Raw genomic sequence first — 16,126 nt, 5'->3', positions numbered from 1 at the left:
TCTGGAGGGAAATTGTAACAATTTACGCGAGGCTAACTCAGCTCTGGTTCCTTTGTCTCTGTGTTTGTGTCTGTCTCTCATTTCTCAGTCCAACGCCCATATAATGAATGTTTATTTTCTCACAGCCAAATGCAAACACTGTGTCTGTTTCGTCATGTTTGATCCGTGTCAATCTTGTACTCCGGCTTTTCGCAACCTCTGGCTTCCCGAGGGCCCCCGTGGTATTGCTCATTCTCCCACTCCAAACAGCCAGGTCCTGTCCGCCCACATTCTCCAGACTAGGGTGGACAAGCTCTCCTCATATGTCTCAGTGTCAGACCTTTTGATTGCAGGTCGTCCCGTCTGTTGTTGTATTTTCCTGTAGGAATAGAGATCTCAGCAATCCATAACTTCAGGATGAAGTTGTTTTCGCACTCAAGTGCAGAAATCCTTTGAAAGCATGAACATTTCTGCATTCAAATGTCTAAAAATACCTCCATCTATGTGATACACTTTGTTGAATTGTTGCATTATCCCAACTGTTTCCAACAATGTTCCAGAGAAATCCATAATTTTTTTCAGGGTAACGGTACATTTCAATTGGTATCCATCAATGACATCACACCCGCTTTACCCCCTCTGGTTGCCATAACCTTGGCAGGAAAACATGGGAAACACCAGATGATGCATCAGAGTGATTATTCATCTTTTTAACAATGAAAGCAACAACTTAATGATCCCATGTGACTTCATGACTTCATCAAACTCCGTCTTTTGTTAATCTTTTCATTGAGAGCCTCCTTGTAGACTCCTTAAACAGGAAGGTATCAGAACAACAAATACTGACATTCTGCGTCTTTTTTTTTTTTTCCCCTCTGCAGCCTTCAGTCGAGCACCCATCCCCATGGCGGTGGTGAGGAGGGAGCTGTCGTGCGAGAGCTACCCCATCGAGCTGCGCTGCCCAGGCACGGACGTCATCATGATCGAGAGCGCCAACTACGGCCGCACCGATGACAAGATCTGTGACGCAGACCCAGCGCAGATGGAGAACACGCGGTGTTACCTGCCAGATGCATACAAGATCATGTCTCAAAGGTAAGGACACATTTACATTAGACTGGGGATGTCAGTGGGTATTGCAGATGACACACGTGTTGATTTAGAAAGAAGAAGAAGATATACTTTATTAATCACCGCACACACATGCTACAGGGGGGAGACTACACACACGTCATGTTTAGTGAAATTATCTTTCTCTGCATTTTACCCCCCCTTGGGAAGTCGTTCCTCCGTGGCAGACCTTGAGCGGTGGGCTGCCAGCCGACAGTTCCTTTCGTCACCATTGGTCAGGTGGTGATCTTCTTGCATGTTTTTAGTGGGGTTTTTTTTATGGAGGACACTCCAGGTGAACACGAGGAGAACATGCAAACTCCACACAGAAAGGCCCCTTCCCTCGAGCAGCAGGCACCGAAGGCATGGTGGAGGACACGCCCCCGGTGCCCACAGTGGGAATCGAACTGGGACCTTCTAGCTGTGAGGCGACAGTGTTACCACCGTGCCACCTTGCATGACTAAAAAGTAGCTGTGAATCAGTACTTTCGTTCGCAAGTTGGGTCAGAGTATCTCCAGATACTTTAAAGTTTTAAAATATCTTAAATTTGATTTCAGGCAATAAAATCTCTTAGATTTAACATTAGCTGTTAGCTAACAGTTGTCCCTGAAGGTAACATGATTTAGGAAGTAAACAAATCATTTAGTGATGGGGCCTAGCTGAAGACAACCCAGGAGGTCTCATGAAAAAAGAAAAAGCCTAGAATCTGGATGGTACCGCCCGGGGAAGTTCGGTGAGCGCTTACAATGGATGAAAAGTTAGTACACGTATGTCCAGAACTGCTGAGGCTAACGCTAACAACGAAATACATTTTTACTGAACAGACAAAAAAGAGCCCGGGAGAAGTTGTAATGAGACAAAGGGAGAGACAGCAGGGAGAGAGCGAGCGCCTCTGTAGTTACGTGGGAGATCCAATTTCACTGAAGATAACAAGAAGATACAAGGCGTAAACACAACGGCAAGATCAGATCCTTTATTATCCCAATAACGTATCCGGATACAGATCCCAATTTTAATACCGTGTGGAAGAGAGAGCGGTGTGTGTGTGTGTGTTTATGTTAGCGTGCACACTCAGCTGATATGTAGTACTTCATATGCCGTACTTCCTTATTTTCTACACTTGTAGGGTGATGAACACTATGTGGGCAGATGAGCAGTGAGACTCCTCTGTATGTGTGAGACGCACTCGCGTTCGTTGGACGTAATTATTTGTGCAATCTGCACCTGGACTGTGCTTTTACTTCTCGAGGGTATGCTTTAGATTCGCTCAGACATCAATGATTCAGCGAGTGACTGAAGTGGTGATTTGATTCCGGCGAAGCGTTTTAGTTTGATGGATAAATAAATGTGTGACACGAGCGTTTATGTTCTCTGACGCCTCCATCGAGGAAAGGTGACATAAAGTCCAACTAATTACAAAGTGGAATAAGTCAATTGTGTCTATGAGTGGTAATTTAAAGTGATGAACAGCCGCTTGGTCACATGGATTTGGAGGAAAATTGGAATTGTTGAGGTCTTAAAAGGAATTAAATTTGATCACAAAGAAAGTGATGCAGGCATGCTGTAATTATCCTCTTTATAGAAGTAGCTGCAGTGTCATCATAGATTATATTTCCGTGTATAAAGTTCAAAGTTCAGTTAAACTTTTTTCTGGGGTTTAAACACACTGTACGTATTTCCAGTTTACGGTTACAGGCAAAGCTCTTTCATATTCAGGCATTGAAAGCTCTGCAGATGGTGACAAATGACAGTAATTAAAAGGGGTTTTTCTTAGCCCCATTCAGAATTAAGAAATATGAATATTTGCACATATGAATATGTACACACACACAGCCACACTCACAAGCAAAATGTGCTTTACGCTGTTCAGTAAATGACTCAAGGAGCTGTGTTTGTTAAAAAACCTTGGAAACATAATCTTCAGCGGATGAAAGATGCTGTGATTCACACCGGAGGTCACCTGAAATGGAATTAAACGCGACTCTCCTCCAGATATGTTTTTCTTCATGAGACAACAGCATTTATTGATCTGACTTCAGAGGCTATTGAAATGTAACGGCTTTGTGGAAAAATGGCACACGGTATCACACACAGTATCTCAATTATTTGCTTTGTGAGATAAACATGAGGAGTAGGAAACACAGGGCCATTTTTGTAGTTACCAGTGGCTTTGGAAAATGAATGCAAAAGCCCTCCTGTGGAGCGAGGGGTTTAGTAACATATCACTGTTATGGATTAATTGGGTCAGGAATCCCAGTAAGCCGTTAACACTTTCAAACATAAACCCCACCACACCTGGCTGCTAATCTATATTCATAAATTAGCCCTGACATAAATCAATGTTCATTTGAAATAATATGAATACATTATCAGTTATTTGTCAAAATAAAAATGTGCTCGATGAGCATTGCTGCCATATGTGAGTGTTATTTTCAGAGTTATGACCCTGTTGTGCAGAAACCGGGACATGGAGACCTATTTGTCAGGGCAGACAGAGTATAGTCTCGCTGTGCTTTGGCTTTTGCAGTATAATGGATTGCTAGCATTAAGGTAATATATACACAAGTTTCGGGGTTTTAACCAAGTAGTCTGAATGCAAGAAAATCCAAGACAAGTGTGGAGTGAACATGTGTATAGTCCATCTTAGCTCTTTTCTTGACTTATTGCAGCACTTAGAAGGGATGGACTCGATCTAAATTGCTGCTCCGCGTTAACGTTTGTCTACCTCTTTTTATATCCAAAGCTTTAGTTCCACATAGGACGGACCCCTTTGAGAATACTAATGGACCTTGGGGCTTTATCAAACAATTGCTCTTGGCTTTTTAGTTTGGTGCCAAAGAGTTCAGATAATCAGCTGTGTGAAAAGCAGCTGATGGTAAAAAGAGGCAGTTTGAAACATGTTGTCAGATAATTGATGCACCCTGTGGCTCCCTTGTTCTCCAGCCGCCCACTCAGACTGAAAATCCCCGCAGGAATGAATCAGCGGGTCCTGCCACTGTCAAGAACACAAAACTAACATAAAGTACCAGGGAAAAGCGAGTCTTTTTAGCATCTCGTTGCTACCGGGGGCGTTTCAGTGATGCTAAAAGCTAACTACAACCCGATTCAGAAGCACAGCACTTTGTCTTGGGAGAGGAAGTTGCTAAGTGGATGAAAGGTGTGGGTGGTATGAATTGAGAATGGGTGGTATGAATTGAGAATGGATGCGGAGGGGGAGGGTGCCAAGGCAGAGACGGGGTGAGAGGATTCAATGATATTTGTGGCTGTAGTGGCACAGCCATGCATTAGCATGCGGAGGTTAACACAACAAACGAACGCCACCCCCGACTATTTCATTGTCGAGCTGTCAGAGCTGTTGCTAGGCACCTGCGGCTAAGCTCATTAGGGTTAAAAAGAAAACGGGAACAAAACAGAAACAAGCAATCAAGACAAAGTCTTCAAAGGCTTGCGATAAGGCCCAGGTTAAAGCCGGGGCGCGAAGATTTGCCTCGATATATTTCATTTTTGGATGCATACTGTGTGATTTCAGCAAGGATAATATGATAATGTGACGCGTGAAAGACTGAGCGGCGAAGCGGTGTCACATGTTGATATGTCTTAGCTTAATTTACAGTGTTGCTTTCTCTTTTGAAATCACGATTAGCTGGCTTTGATCAGATTTGCAGCCTGTTCGCCACGGTTGACACAACTCTTAAGTAATTCTTCAATTTATCAGCACATATAATTATTTTTTTCTTCAGCCGCTTGTTTACTTTATAATCTCCACTAAGTCGATATCAACAGCGATGCAGGCGCGGCCCGTTAATATTTCTGCCAGATTTTCCTCCCTCGTCTCGTACTTCCTGTCTCTTTTCTCCCCCTCTATTGATCAGGGGCAGTCTGTTTGAATGCACGCTGTAACCCAATCACTGGTGTGATTAAAGCATTTACATGGTTTGCAGTAACCTGGTTCCCCCAGTAATTGTGCTTTCCATGAATTGTTGCATTACGGGGCTAATTTGAGGCAGGATGTGCTTTAGACTATACAGTGAAGATATATCATCCAATACCCCCCCCCCTTTTTTTTTTTTAGAAAAACACAACACAAGCATACATTTTTGACAAGGATCCCTTAAATTTGTTGAATGGATCCATAAAGAAATGCAGAAAAACTATACACTGAAAAAGAAGAAACTTGCCAGCGTTCTCTGCTACAAAAACTATGCAGCGGTGACATCAGACATATCCTTGGCAGGAGAAAGCAAACGTTAAATATTTAGAGAATCTTTTTACTTCGTCTTTGTGAAGATTAATTGGCATTGGAATTGCACAGCCGCAGTTTGAATAGTGACAGAGATTTCATTCATATCCTGTTACTATAAAACTGAATGTGTTGATTTCTTGTTTTCTAACTGCTAAAACTTTAAGCTGTAAAAGTATGCATACATTGAGCACGCAGTATGGAATTGGGACACAGTGGAGTCTGTAAAAAGACCGGCAGCTATTCTTATTATGTTCACTCCAAATTCAGTCTTAATTTAACATTGATAAACTGGTTAATGTGTAATAATCTGAGCTTTACCTTAAAATCGAATTAGCATGCTTGTGAATGCACTGATAGTATTTTCCTCTTGTGGAACTCCTGGCCCCTTTCTCCCCCCCGCCCTCCTCGAGCCTGTGTACCACCTGCCTCTCCTGCTGGCACCAGTTATGTCGTGGTGACTGGCAAGCGTGGTAGTTAGCATTCACATCCCGTCTGAAGATGAGCCACGCTGCTGCCGGCTTAGTCTGTGTGCCAGGCTCACATCCATCACCGGCAAATGCCCAGCCATGTCACCAGCTCCTGCGCGCTGTCAATATACATTTAGGCAGCTCAATCCCCCTGCTCCCCCAGCCTCTAACAGCGCTCCATTGATATTCAGCTATCAAACCCAAGCACTACCCTTTCCAGTTGAGCCCCCTTATAAAGGTGTATACTGGGCTGCTTCAGCAAGGTGTTTGGTTCCATTACAGTCTTCTAAGCGAGAGCTAATAGCACCCTGTACCTGAGTGATAGCACACCACTGAGCTTGTGAGTGCTGTAATGCATCTCAAAATGAAGGTTGTCTCGCGCCACGCTGTGACAGGATGAAATGAATGGGTCTCTTTCATTAGCCATTCCTCCCTTTGTGCTGTGAACATCATGCCTGTGCAGAATCCGCAACCCCTGGATAAACATGTCACCTATAGGTGGTGCCGTGTTGCAGGCTCGATGGAGGCTAATGATGCTGTAATTGAGCTGCGCTACCGGGGATTAATTTAGCACAATTTGAGGCCATTTGCATAGTGTGTGCACACATAGTGCAGCCTGTGATTTTTGCAAATCATTGCCATTCCCTCGTGGGATATTTTTGGAGCTTATTGTTTGGGAGCTGAGGCGTCTGCCTCTATCCAAAACGTCTATAGATCCAGTGCCATTTCCCGCTGTGTGAAATCGCCGGAGAGGCCAAGCACTTGTGCTATCAAACAACAGTGACCCTTTTCTCATCAGAGCCTCAGTGTCTCTCTCTTCCCTTTTTTTGTGTTCCCCTTCCCCTTTCCCCACGGTGGTGTGGCCTTCACGGCCAGTAATTACAGGCTATATCAAAGCTATATATCACCTTATATCTCAGTAGACCTCAGCAGGCACCTTAAGGGACAGCTGATAGCATTGTGGCAGGCTTGTGCATGACCCCTGAAGGAGAAAAGCAGGTCAGGTATACATCCAAACACACACACATCCTTGTCCCGATCTGTCCAGACTCTCCTGTTTGTATCACTTTAATTTTTTCCCCCCTCGGCCTCTCTGGGATTCTTTCCACTGCTGTGTCATCACACTTGTCATTTCAAGGAACAAAGAAGAACAAAACATATTTTTGTCTACTAGCATTTTGTATTAATGTGCACGACACTAATGATGAAGGTTAATAGACATCACAGCTTGATGAGTCTCTTGAGGACATTAAAACTAAATTAGCGCAACCTGCGATTTGAACCTGCTGGCCTTGTGACAGTTGATGTTTGACAACCTTCCTGTTAATGACATTTATGTGGGAAATAAATGTTTCCGGGCCATTATTTACTTCACCACACTCAGGCTGGAATGCATGAGACAAATGGCTCCTCTCCCGTCGGATGAAAACATGTGCTGACAGAGGGACAAGAGTGATTGAGGGATAAGAAGGGGAAAGCAGATGGGAGGATCCTTCCTCCTTTGCCAATGATCTTTCCCATACGTTCCAGTTCACATTATCCTTGACTTTTGACCTTATTTCAGAGTTAAGGGATTTGATGAGTTTGTTTTAGCAGGAGAGTGGGATTAACTGAAGAATCCCCCTTTTGCCCATCTTAATTTAAATCCCCTCATCTAACATCCGGATACTGTGGGTTTTCTGGGAAGAAAAGACAAATTCTGAGGTCCACGCAAGGCCCAATCACTAAGGGGAAGTTAAGATATACGTAATATTTCATCACAGTTACAATTGCTGTTAACATCGAATTAATGTTGTTTATCATCAAAAGTTGAGCAAGGAACATTATTCTTGACTAAAAAGACCAAAAATCAGGTAATTTTGTTACAAGCTAGTGATTCATATAAACATAAAGGATAGAAAAATGAAGAGCTTAAAGCACAAACACATGCCTACCTGTCCTCACATGCCCTCAGCCCTGAGGGTGGCTGCATGAGAGCACGACCATCTGCTTCATACTCTGCACATATTCATCTTCTTGTTAAAGGGTTTTTTTTTTTAAGTATTTTTTAGTGTTTAAATGTGTCTTGAATATGTAATTTTACCTTGGCATATTTTTTAATGAACACTCCATTAAAATGAATTAAATTTGATCAGGCAAGTTATCACAATGTTTTATCAAAAAAGAAATAATTGCTTAGTAATCTGTTGACATATACTTAATGATTATCATTGAAGAATTAAAACATTACGGCACCGTGTCATTAATGGATGTTTTGAGGATTTAAAGGTACAGTCCATAGATTTTACACTTTTTTAATGTCTTCTCTGTCTCCGGAGGGAGCTGTCCAAAGTTTGAAATGCCAACCCTGATGATGTCATCAGGGTTATCTCGGCTTTAGCTGTGATTAAAAAAAGATTGAACACAAAGCCTACATTACAAACTGCAGGTCCGGGGGGATCTGAGGCGACGTGGGAAATGTACGATGCAGTGTTTTGCTTTCTCGAAGTGCAGTGGTAGATTGCTTGAGTACCCTTTAAGTAGTCTTAATTTTTGCAGCCTTTTTTGCTCTTAATGCATTGAAGAAAGCTGACACGCATTCATATTCACATAGCAGCCTTAATGTAGTCTTTAACATAAGCAAACAGACAGCTGCCATTGACATTAAGAGAACTTATCATGCTGAGCACATGTGAGAGTAATACCATCATTGTTCATGCGCGACCCCCAAAGCCTTATCAGGAGTGGTCTCCCTTCTTTAAAGTCGGGGTTTGCATAAACACTTAACTCTCCAAACAATGAGATGTCAGATGAATTAATGCATGACTTTAATGTTTGAAGTGCAAATATCACGCAGGTTCTGCATTAAGTTGAAGGTTCTATTAGGCAGATTGTAATAAAAGGGCACTGCAGTGCTTAATTATATGGAATGATGCACGGCTGCTGCTGCTTTTTGGGATTTGATTCCTACTGCGCACCCGAAACTAAAAATACAACACAAATTAAAGACGTATATGTGTACAGTTTGTTTAAACCATGCACTTCATAGCATGTTCGATTATATTAAGTGCATATTTTGCATCAGTCACTCAGCAGAGGTTCTCTTTCTACAAGCCTTTCTCTGTTTATGCGGGAGTCATTGGTTTGTCTTGCTTACCCTTGGTTGGAAGCTGTTTTTCAATGATACAATTACGTGTTGAGCACCTGACAATTACAGAACAAAAACATGACCGATGAGCGCTGCAGGGAACAACTGCCTGTTATAATAGTATGAACAAATAGAGAATGGTGGGTGGTTTTGCATCCAGCATTAATATGCAAAAGGGTATTAATAACAGCTCTGACAGAAGGGGAAGATAAAGACTCCCTTTTGCTATAAAGCAAACTTGCAAAGTAATAAACACATTTCCAAGTTCTTTGGATTACTGTGGAAATTGAAACCACCTTTCCTTCGTGCATGCTTGATTCCTGCCCTTCCGTAACCCTCTCCCTGTAAAGACGTTTTAAATCAAAGAGGTTTATTTCTCCCACATTCTGTTCTTTTCTCCGTGCGTTGGATGACATCACCTGACATTCATTATCCTGTCTCATTTTTCAGCCCTTCCTGCCTCCAACCCCGCTACAATTCTCTTTGATAAGAACCTGCCGCATTCAATTTTGGCCAATTAGTTGCTGTAAATTTCAAGCTGGCAGCCTCTCTAGTCATCCTGGGTCTCCAGACGTGGCCATGGAAGACTCTGTGGTGATTAGACGGAAAAAGAAGCCCGGGTTGCCAAATGGGAAATGTTTAAGGACATCTCCCCATATAGCGGATTGGTATCTCTCAGGAGATAGAGATAAAAGAGGAGCGGGTTGAGTCTTACCAACCAGTGGTTTGAATCGACCGTAGCAGTGTCCATTTTTGGATTCCTGAGCTGAATACCTCATAGACTTTGTTATGCTCCCAGAAGTTTTGCACTTTGCCAGCGAATCCAGAAGTTTGGGCGTTGTTATTCTCTGCCCACTTCATATTTCCCCCAGGAAGCCTCGGTCTGGTCATTGGGTCTTTTGGTGTCAGATTAATAGCCATCACAGTGGTGGCTCACTAAACATGGGGTTTAGCATCAGTCCATTTGTCAGCTAGGGGAGTGAGTTTCGCTTGGATGAGTGCAAACAGTAAAGAAAGGGCTAATTCAGACAGGAGCAGGTGGTTAGTCAGAGTGCAGGGAGCCGACTAGGCCTTTTCCTTCCTTCTTCTGATATTTGCCCTTCTCTGCGCTCCATAGTCTTTCATCCTTGTTCTTCTAGTTTTCTGCTTCTTTTTTTTAATTGGCAGGTGGGAGTAGGCAACATACACATTTGATGTGCACTGCTCTATCTCTTCCTTCTGCCCTCAAGTGCCGGATTCTTTTTTTTTTTTGTCTCCAACATAGAGAGGGCATGCAACTTCGGCTGACCTTTAATAACTTTTCTGGCCATTCATCATCTCTCCCCCAAGATAAAAACAACATCCTTTCATACTGATTCGTGGCTCATTTTTGGGATGAGTTCCAAACTTCTTGTGGCTCTTACATTCCTTCAGTCTACCAGTTCGCCATAAAAACAACCTTCCTGTAATGGCTTAGATTAACCTCTGCGCTCGCGAAAGTGCAGTATATTAATTGAGGATCTGGCGGAAAGAAGTCGCCATAAGAGACATCAACAGCTTGACGGACTGTACTGTAAGTTAACCTCAATGCATTCTTATTAAAAAAGCCATTGGTGTTCTGGTGCCCTGGAAAAGGTGCAATGCAAGTGCAAAGGTAATGAGGATTTGGTGTTTTGGTGGAGAGGTTAAGTTGAGCTCTTTCGTTAGCCATCCATACGTATGTACTATATGTCTGTCTGTCTGTCCCAATCTTGTGAAGGCAATATCTCAGAACGCCTGAAGGGAATTTCTTCAGACTTTGCACAAACATCCAATTGGACTCAAGGATGAACTGATTAGATTTTGGTCTTCAAAGTTCAAGAGGAGGTGGTCACTGTGACCGCACAAAGCATGCTTTTGGCCTTAACTCAAGAATTCTTTCATGCTAATTCTGATAAAATCCAATAGAAACGTCTCACGGGATAAAACGATGATGTTTTATATCCAAAAGGTCAAAGACCAGCTTTGCTGTGACATCATAGTGACCGTTATTCAACACCAGTTCAATAGGTGACACCAATCTTGGGGGTCCACCTTGATTGAATAGATCCTGTGTAGATGCACATGGATGTAAACTGACTGGTTGACTGAGCCGTACTACTGCAAGGTGATAATTCCAGTTATGTGATTATTCTAAGATATTTAGTAAAGATTTTGATTCAGTCTTATCTGACAAGAGCACAGCCAGTACCAGACCTCTACAGAATAAGCACTCAATAACCACTCTGTGCACCAAGGCTAACTTTTTTTAAGCGTGACAAACCATCAGCTTTAGGAGAGGATGATTCCCTGCGTTATTGGACATACAGTTCAAAGTGAAAACTCTTAAGTCAATTTAAAAGTTTTCTCTTTTCTCCACATCACTGAGCGATCTCGGGGCTGTTTGTTCTAATCAGTCTTCTCTCTATATCCTCGTCCAAAAACCCTGGGCTGCCAGGGGCAACAGCTGCATGAGTCATCACCTTCCTTTCAACTTGTCTGTGAAAACCAGCATTGCATTTATAATTGCTGAAATGCATTTTAAACGCCAGTATAATGTTATGCAGAGGAATTATGATTGTAATAGTTTTGATTAAATTTGATAGGGGTGAGCAGACAATTTATCTTTTGAGAAAAAACAACAACTCTCTCTGGATAGCCATGTAAACAGGATTATTGTGCAGAATTGTCTGTTTATGCAGTCATATAAACAGCTTAAACAAACTGCGTTGGTCTTGGGTTTGGCAGCGGTGGTGTTATCGTTGCATATGAAAGTAAGCATATCTAATTGAATCCCACCTTATTAATCACTTAAGTGAAACAAAGGCAAACATCAAAATAATGTAATACATAATTCATTTAATTTCATGACAGTCAGTGTGCAGCTGAGGATCATTGTGCAGCCAATTAAAACCTTCTGTACCAAAGACACATTACCTTTGCCTGTGGTGTTTCATATTCGCACCTGAATCTCCCAGACAAAAGTTTTCCCACCGTGCTTTGCTTCATATTGGGGGAGCCATTCTTGTCAGTCACTGCCGTGCTTGGCAGAGCTGTTTAAAATGTATGAGACCAGTAATGTGGCTGGCTGGCTGGCTGGGAAGATCATGATTAATCACCACAACCCCCCTCTCATTGTTACATTCCACTTCATCCAACCTTTTGATGCATGCTTCACTTTGCTTGCAGTATATTAATGAAAATAACTTTAGACACACCCACCCTGCACATGATCAAGTGGTCGTCAGACGTCGCCTTTTCTTGCATTTGGCTTTAGAACCCTCCTCCCAAACAGCGGATCCAAGGGGTTTGGGTGAACAGGTGTTTCTCTTATTGACTGGAAATTACTCGAACGTCATTGACTTTTAAATGTTAAGCAGTATGACTTGAGCAGATCCATGACATATTTGACCTTCAGTAATTCATGCCATCGAAAATAACTTTGATGAATCATCTTTTCCAAGTCACGTTTTCCTTCGACTGGTTTTGTTTTATGAGATTCTGATTCGTCTTTATCAAGAGCTGTGCAGCTTTTTTTATACCCTCACGAGTCAGACTCTGCTCGCACAATCAGGAGGCGCAGCTCTCTGCTTTTTTTGCTGCTGTAGATATTGTTGATATTTAAAATTTGGGACAGCTCTGTGCGTTTTTTGTCTCTGCGTCGTGAACGGTGATGTTTGTCATCTGGCTCGGTTCACGTCGAACATTGCTTGAAAGTGACTCATCCTCGAGAGTTTAGCCTGGGACGAGGCACTGGAGTGCCACTGAAACGATGGATGGCTCAAACGTCTTGGTTGGGAAAGCCTCCAGTCATTGCTCGGCCCAGCATCACAAGGCACTTTTTACCTCTCTTAATCCTGCTATCTTCTCCTCTCTCTGTCTCCTTCCCCGTCCTCTCAATTACCGTTCGACTCCTAATCCCTTTTGCCCTCCTTAGCGCTCCTCTTCCGATGTCTCTGTTTCTTTTATTTCACTTTAATGTTTCTCTTTTTCTTTGTGTCTTTGTCACATCACCCTCCTTCTAATGGGCTTACGCCGGGCATGAATGAGTCGCCACAATCCAAAGTCTCGGTGAACTGCACTTGCGGGGGCAGAGAAAGAGGGATCTACATTCACGCCACATGCCCTCTCACCTTGGCAAGACAAAATCAAGGGAGCGAGACAAGGAGCGGTTTCACCTTGTTTCCTTCGTGACTCTCTGATGGCTGCACACAGTTAGCACCTCACAAAGGACCTGTTTTATTAGCCCGGTCTCATTCACCCACAGTCAGCGCTCTCATTTGCGCCCTCCATTCCACTCTGGCGAGAGAATATGTGTAGAATTGCGTTCAAGGCGTCTCTGATAGAAGTTCGAGAAATGAAATGTTTATGCTGAATGTGATAGTGGTGTTTGTGTTTATCTGGGGAATGAAAGGGACACTTTAAAGATTTGAAATCCTCTTTATCTTTTAAGATCTCAAATGAGATTTTGGCTGAGTCTTGGTAGATATGGGTTAGTTTTTCATTTGAAACATGACAGACTTTAAATCTTAATTAATTAAGATGGTGCAGTAATCTCTCCGTTTGATCTCAAGCAGCTGGGCCCACCTGCATAGTTAATATGCAATGGAAAGCTTAAACGTATGTTTCAATCTTTAAGCCTTAAAACTGATGACACTCTCATAATCAATGTTTCATGGCACAGTTGCATAATTCACTTTGATCAAGCATAAGAACCTAAATATTAATAGAGTTTGTACCACTTGAACTCTATACATATCCAGTAATCCATATGGAAGTACTTAGTGGCCTTGTTTCTTGAGGGATTCTGTAAACTCTGCATGATTTTCAGCGCATTTAGATTTCATGACAATAGATACATTTAATTTGGCGTCCCTTGTCCCCTAAGTGGCTGACATGATAAATTCAATTCATAAATTGTCCTGATAATCACCATCAGGCTAATTGGCCATTTATCACTAATGACTTCTTTATTTAATGGCATTCAGAGACATTTTTGACATTTTACTTCCTGATTTTAACCTTTGTCACCGTTGTAGAAGCACTGGATCTTCTCAGATGTGTGCCCACCATATTTGACCTACTACCTGAGTTCTTGCTTCTTTTGGGTCAAGGCCAAGTCACACCTCCAGCCTTGGCAAAGCAAGTTTCACTTAAGTTAATATTGTGCTTTCAGTGTTGGGTTAATAGTGTTTTCTTACATTACTGAGACCAAGTGTGTGGCCTGATAAATAAATGTTTGAGGGATGTGGCTGCACAAAGCCTGTGTGTCACTGCCTCATTGAATTTTATTGTTTCTTGAATTTACAAGCTTCGAACTTGAGTCTTGGCTACATTTGCTTTCTAATCTCAAGTCAAGTAAAGTCTTTTAGGAGCCAAGTCCACATGTTTCGCTGCTTAATTCTGACTCGTGACCCAGTGTCTGCAGCTCTACGCTGAAGTGATCAGTGCATTGAAAATAATTGTTTTTCCTCTTTTTATCTTTGAAAATGGAGAAGTATTTAAAAGCGATACTTGGCAGCTATCTTGTATATTCAGCCTGAAAATAAATCTCTTCTCTTAGCCAGTGTTGCTCAACCTTTTCTGGCCTGTTGGTTTGGTTTTATGTGCCAGAATTCTTCGTCCGCAGCAAATAAAGTTTCCTAAATCTGTTGTGTAAATTTGAGTGTGCCATCCTTTATGCATTACATTAGAAATGAAAATAGATTTCAAGCCATTGACAAAACAATCTCACCTTCAGAGCTTTTCCGACGGTGACCCCATGAATCCTGCAGTAAACTGCTCTGATGGAAGATCTGTCTTTCATAAACCCCAACTGATAGCCCCCCATCCTCCCTCCTCACCCTACCAGACACTCATATTCAGCGGTGCACACGTTCCTGTTGAGGGTTTTGTCTGTGTCTGGAGTGGCCTCTCCTTTTTTTGGCCTCTTTTGAAAGCTAATTATGCCGGGCTATTTTCTGACTGGGAGCATGTCAATATTACACAGTGGGAGAGCTCTCACTCGCCCCACGCTGCATTCTTATTCATGAGCCTTAATTCCATCAATGGCCTCCTCAGCCACCGGACCGTGGTTGTTCCTTCCTGTGGTGTGTTTTTAAGTGCTTGTCGCTGCCGCAGAGAAATGCGACACCATAAAGGAGTGTAGCTGGTTTGGTTGTAGCGGAGGTTGGGAGGCTCTTGTTAGGGGCGTTGCAGTGGAATTCGACGTGATGTTTACCTTTGTCTGTGCAATGGTGCAATGCTGTTTTAGCTTCAGTGTTTTTTTTTTGGATTTTAAAAGAACTGCGGTTGACAACTCCCCAAAACGAATTGCATCAATTCCACAATGTTACTTCATCAACACAGCAAAACATTGAGGAGCAAAACAAATGCAGTTGCACATACGGTTTGATCGCTACCTACATTCATGGACTTTCAGTCAGCGGAGTACATGTGACCTCTGCTCAATGAGACCTGAATAGATTTAATTCCTCATCTTATAATTATTTGATGCAGTTTGAGGCTACTCCTCAAACCTCAAGGAAAGTGATTAAGTTGTATTTCAGATTGTGTGCTAAAAACAGTCCTTCACTATGTCACTTCACTGATACTGAGCTGGCTGGTACACTGAAGACTACTGCACTGCACTCTGTCACTTTGAGTTTACTGAACCTTATTGGCTCCCATCAGATATACAGAAAGCTGCCTCATACATGCTCACCATGAAATACAGTTCAATTGTTTGCTGTGGTCTTGCACTGTTATGTTGAACTATTATATATATTATATGTCATGTGTTGTTCTGCGACTGAGACACCAGCATATAAGCATTTTGTTATACTGTATATCCAAGTATTAGTGTAATGACTCAAAAAAGCTAGTAAGTTACTCCACTTTTGCATCATAAAAGTCATAAAAATGGTTTGATTTTGTCTGTATGATATCATAGATGAAGTGACGCATTTTCACGAGTAGGCTGTCCTTTATCTACCTTTTTGGCGACTCGATAATAAAATAGATAAAAATTGGGGAATAATTTAAAACTGTGGCTGTCGGCTGTATCTGTGCAGTGGGAGCAAAGAGGTTGAAAGATACGCCGAGAAAGTTTTATAGGGAGGGAGTGAGACAGAGACTGTTGCCATAGTTGGAGAATGACAGAGAGGGATGCGGCAGAGATGAAAAGGTGGTTCATCTGAGGCTCCACTGCGCCCTTTTTCCTT

General features: G+C 42.3%; 1 protein-coding gene across 1 annotated transcript in view; it reads left to right on the top strand.

The window, feature by feature from the left end:
• Positions 1 to 16,126, top strand: part of LOC139351437 (adhesion G protein-coupled receptor L3-like) — a 206,991-nt gene that overhangs the window by 82,222 nt on the left and 108,643 nt on the right. The window contains exon 4 of the mRNA XM_070993321.1: positions 861 to 1,074. Within this exon, the coding sequence (XP_070849422.1) occupies positions 861 to 1,074 (214 nt within the window). The remainder of the gene's footprint in view (positions 1 to 860; positions 1,075 to 16,126) is intronic.

The sequence above is a fragment of the Chaetodon trifascialis genome, chromosome 23, assembly GCF_039877785.1.
Source record: "Chaetodon trifascialis isolate fChaTrf1 chromosome 23, fChaTrf1.hap1, whole genome shotgun sequence".
Taxonomy (NCBI): domain Eukaryota; kingdom Metazoa; phylum Chordata; class Actinopteri; order Chaetodontiformes; family Chaetodontidae; genus Chaetodon; species Chaetodon trifascialis.
This window is presented reverse-complemented; position numbering and strand designations above follow the sequence as displayed.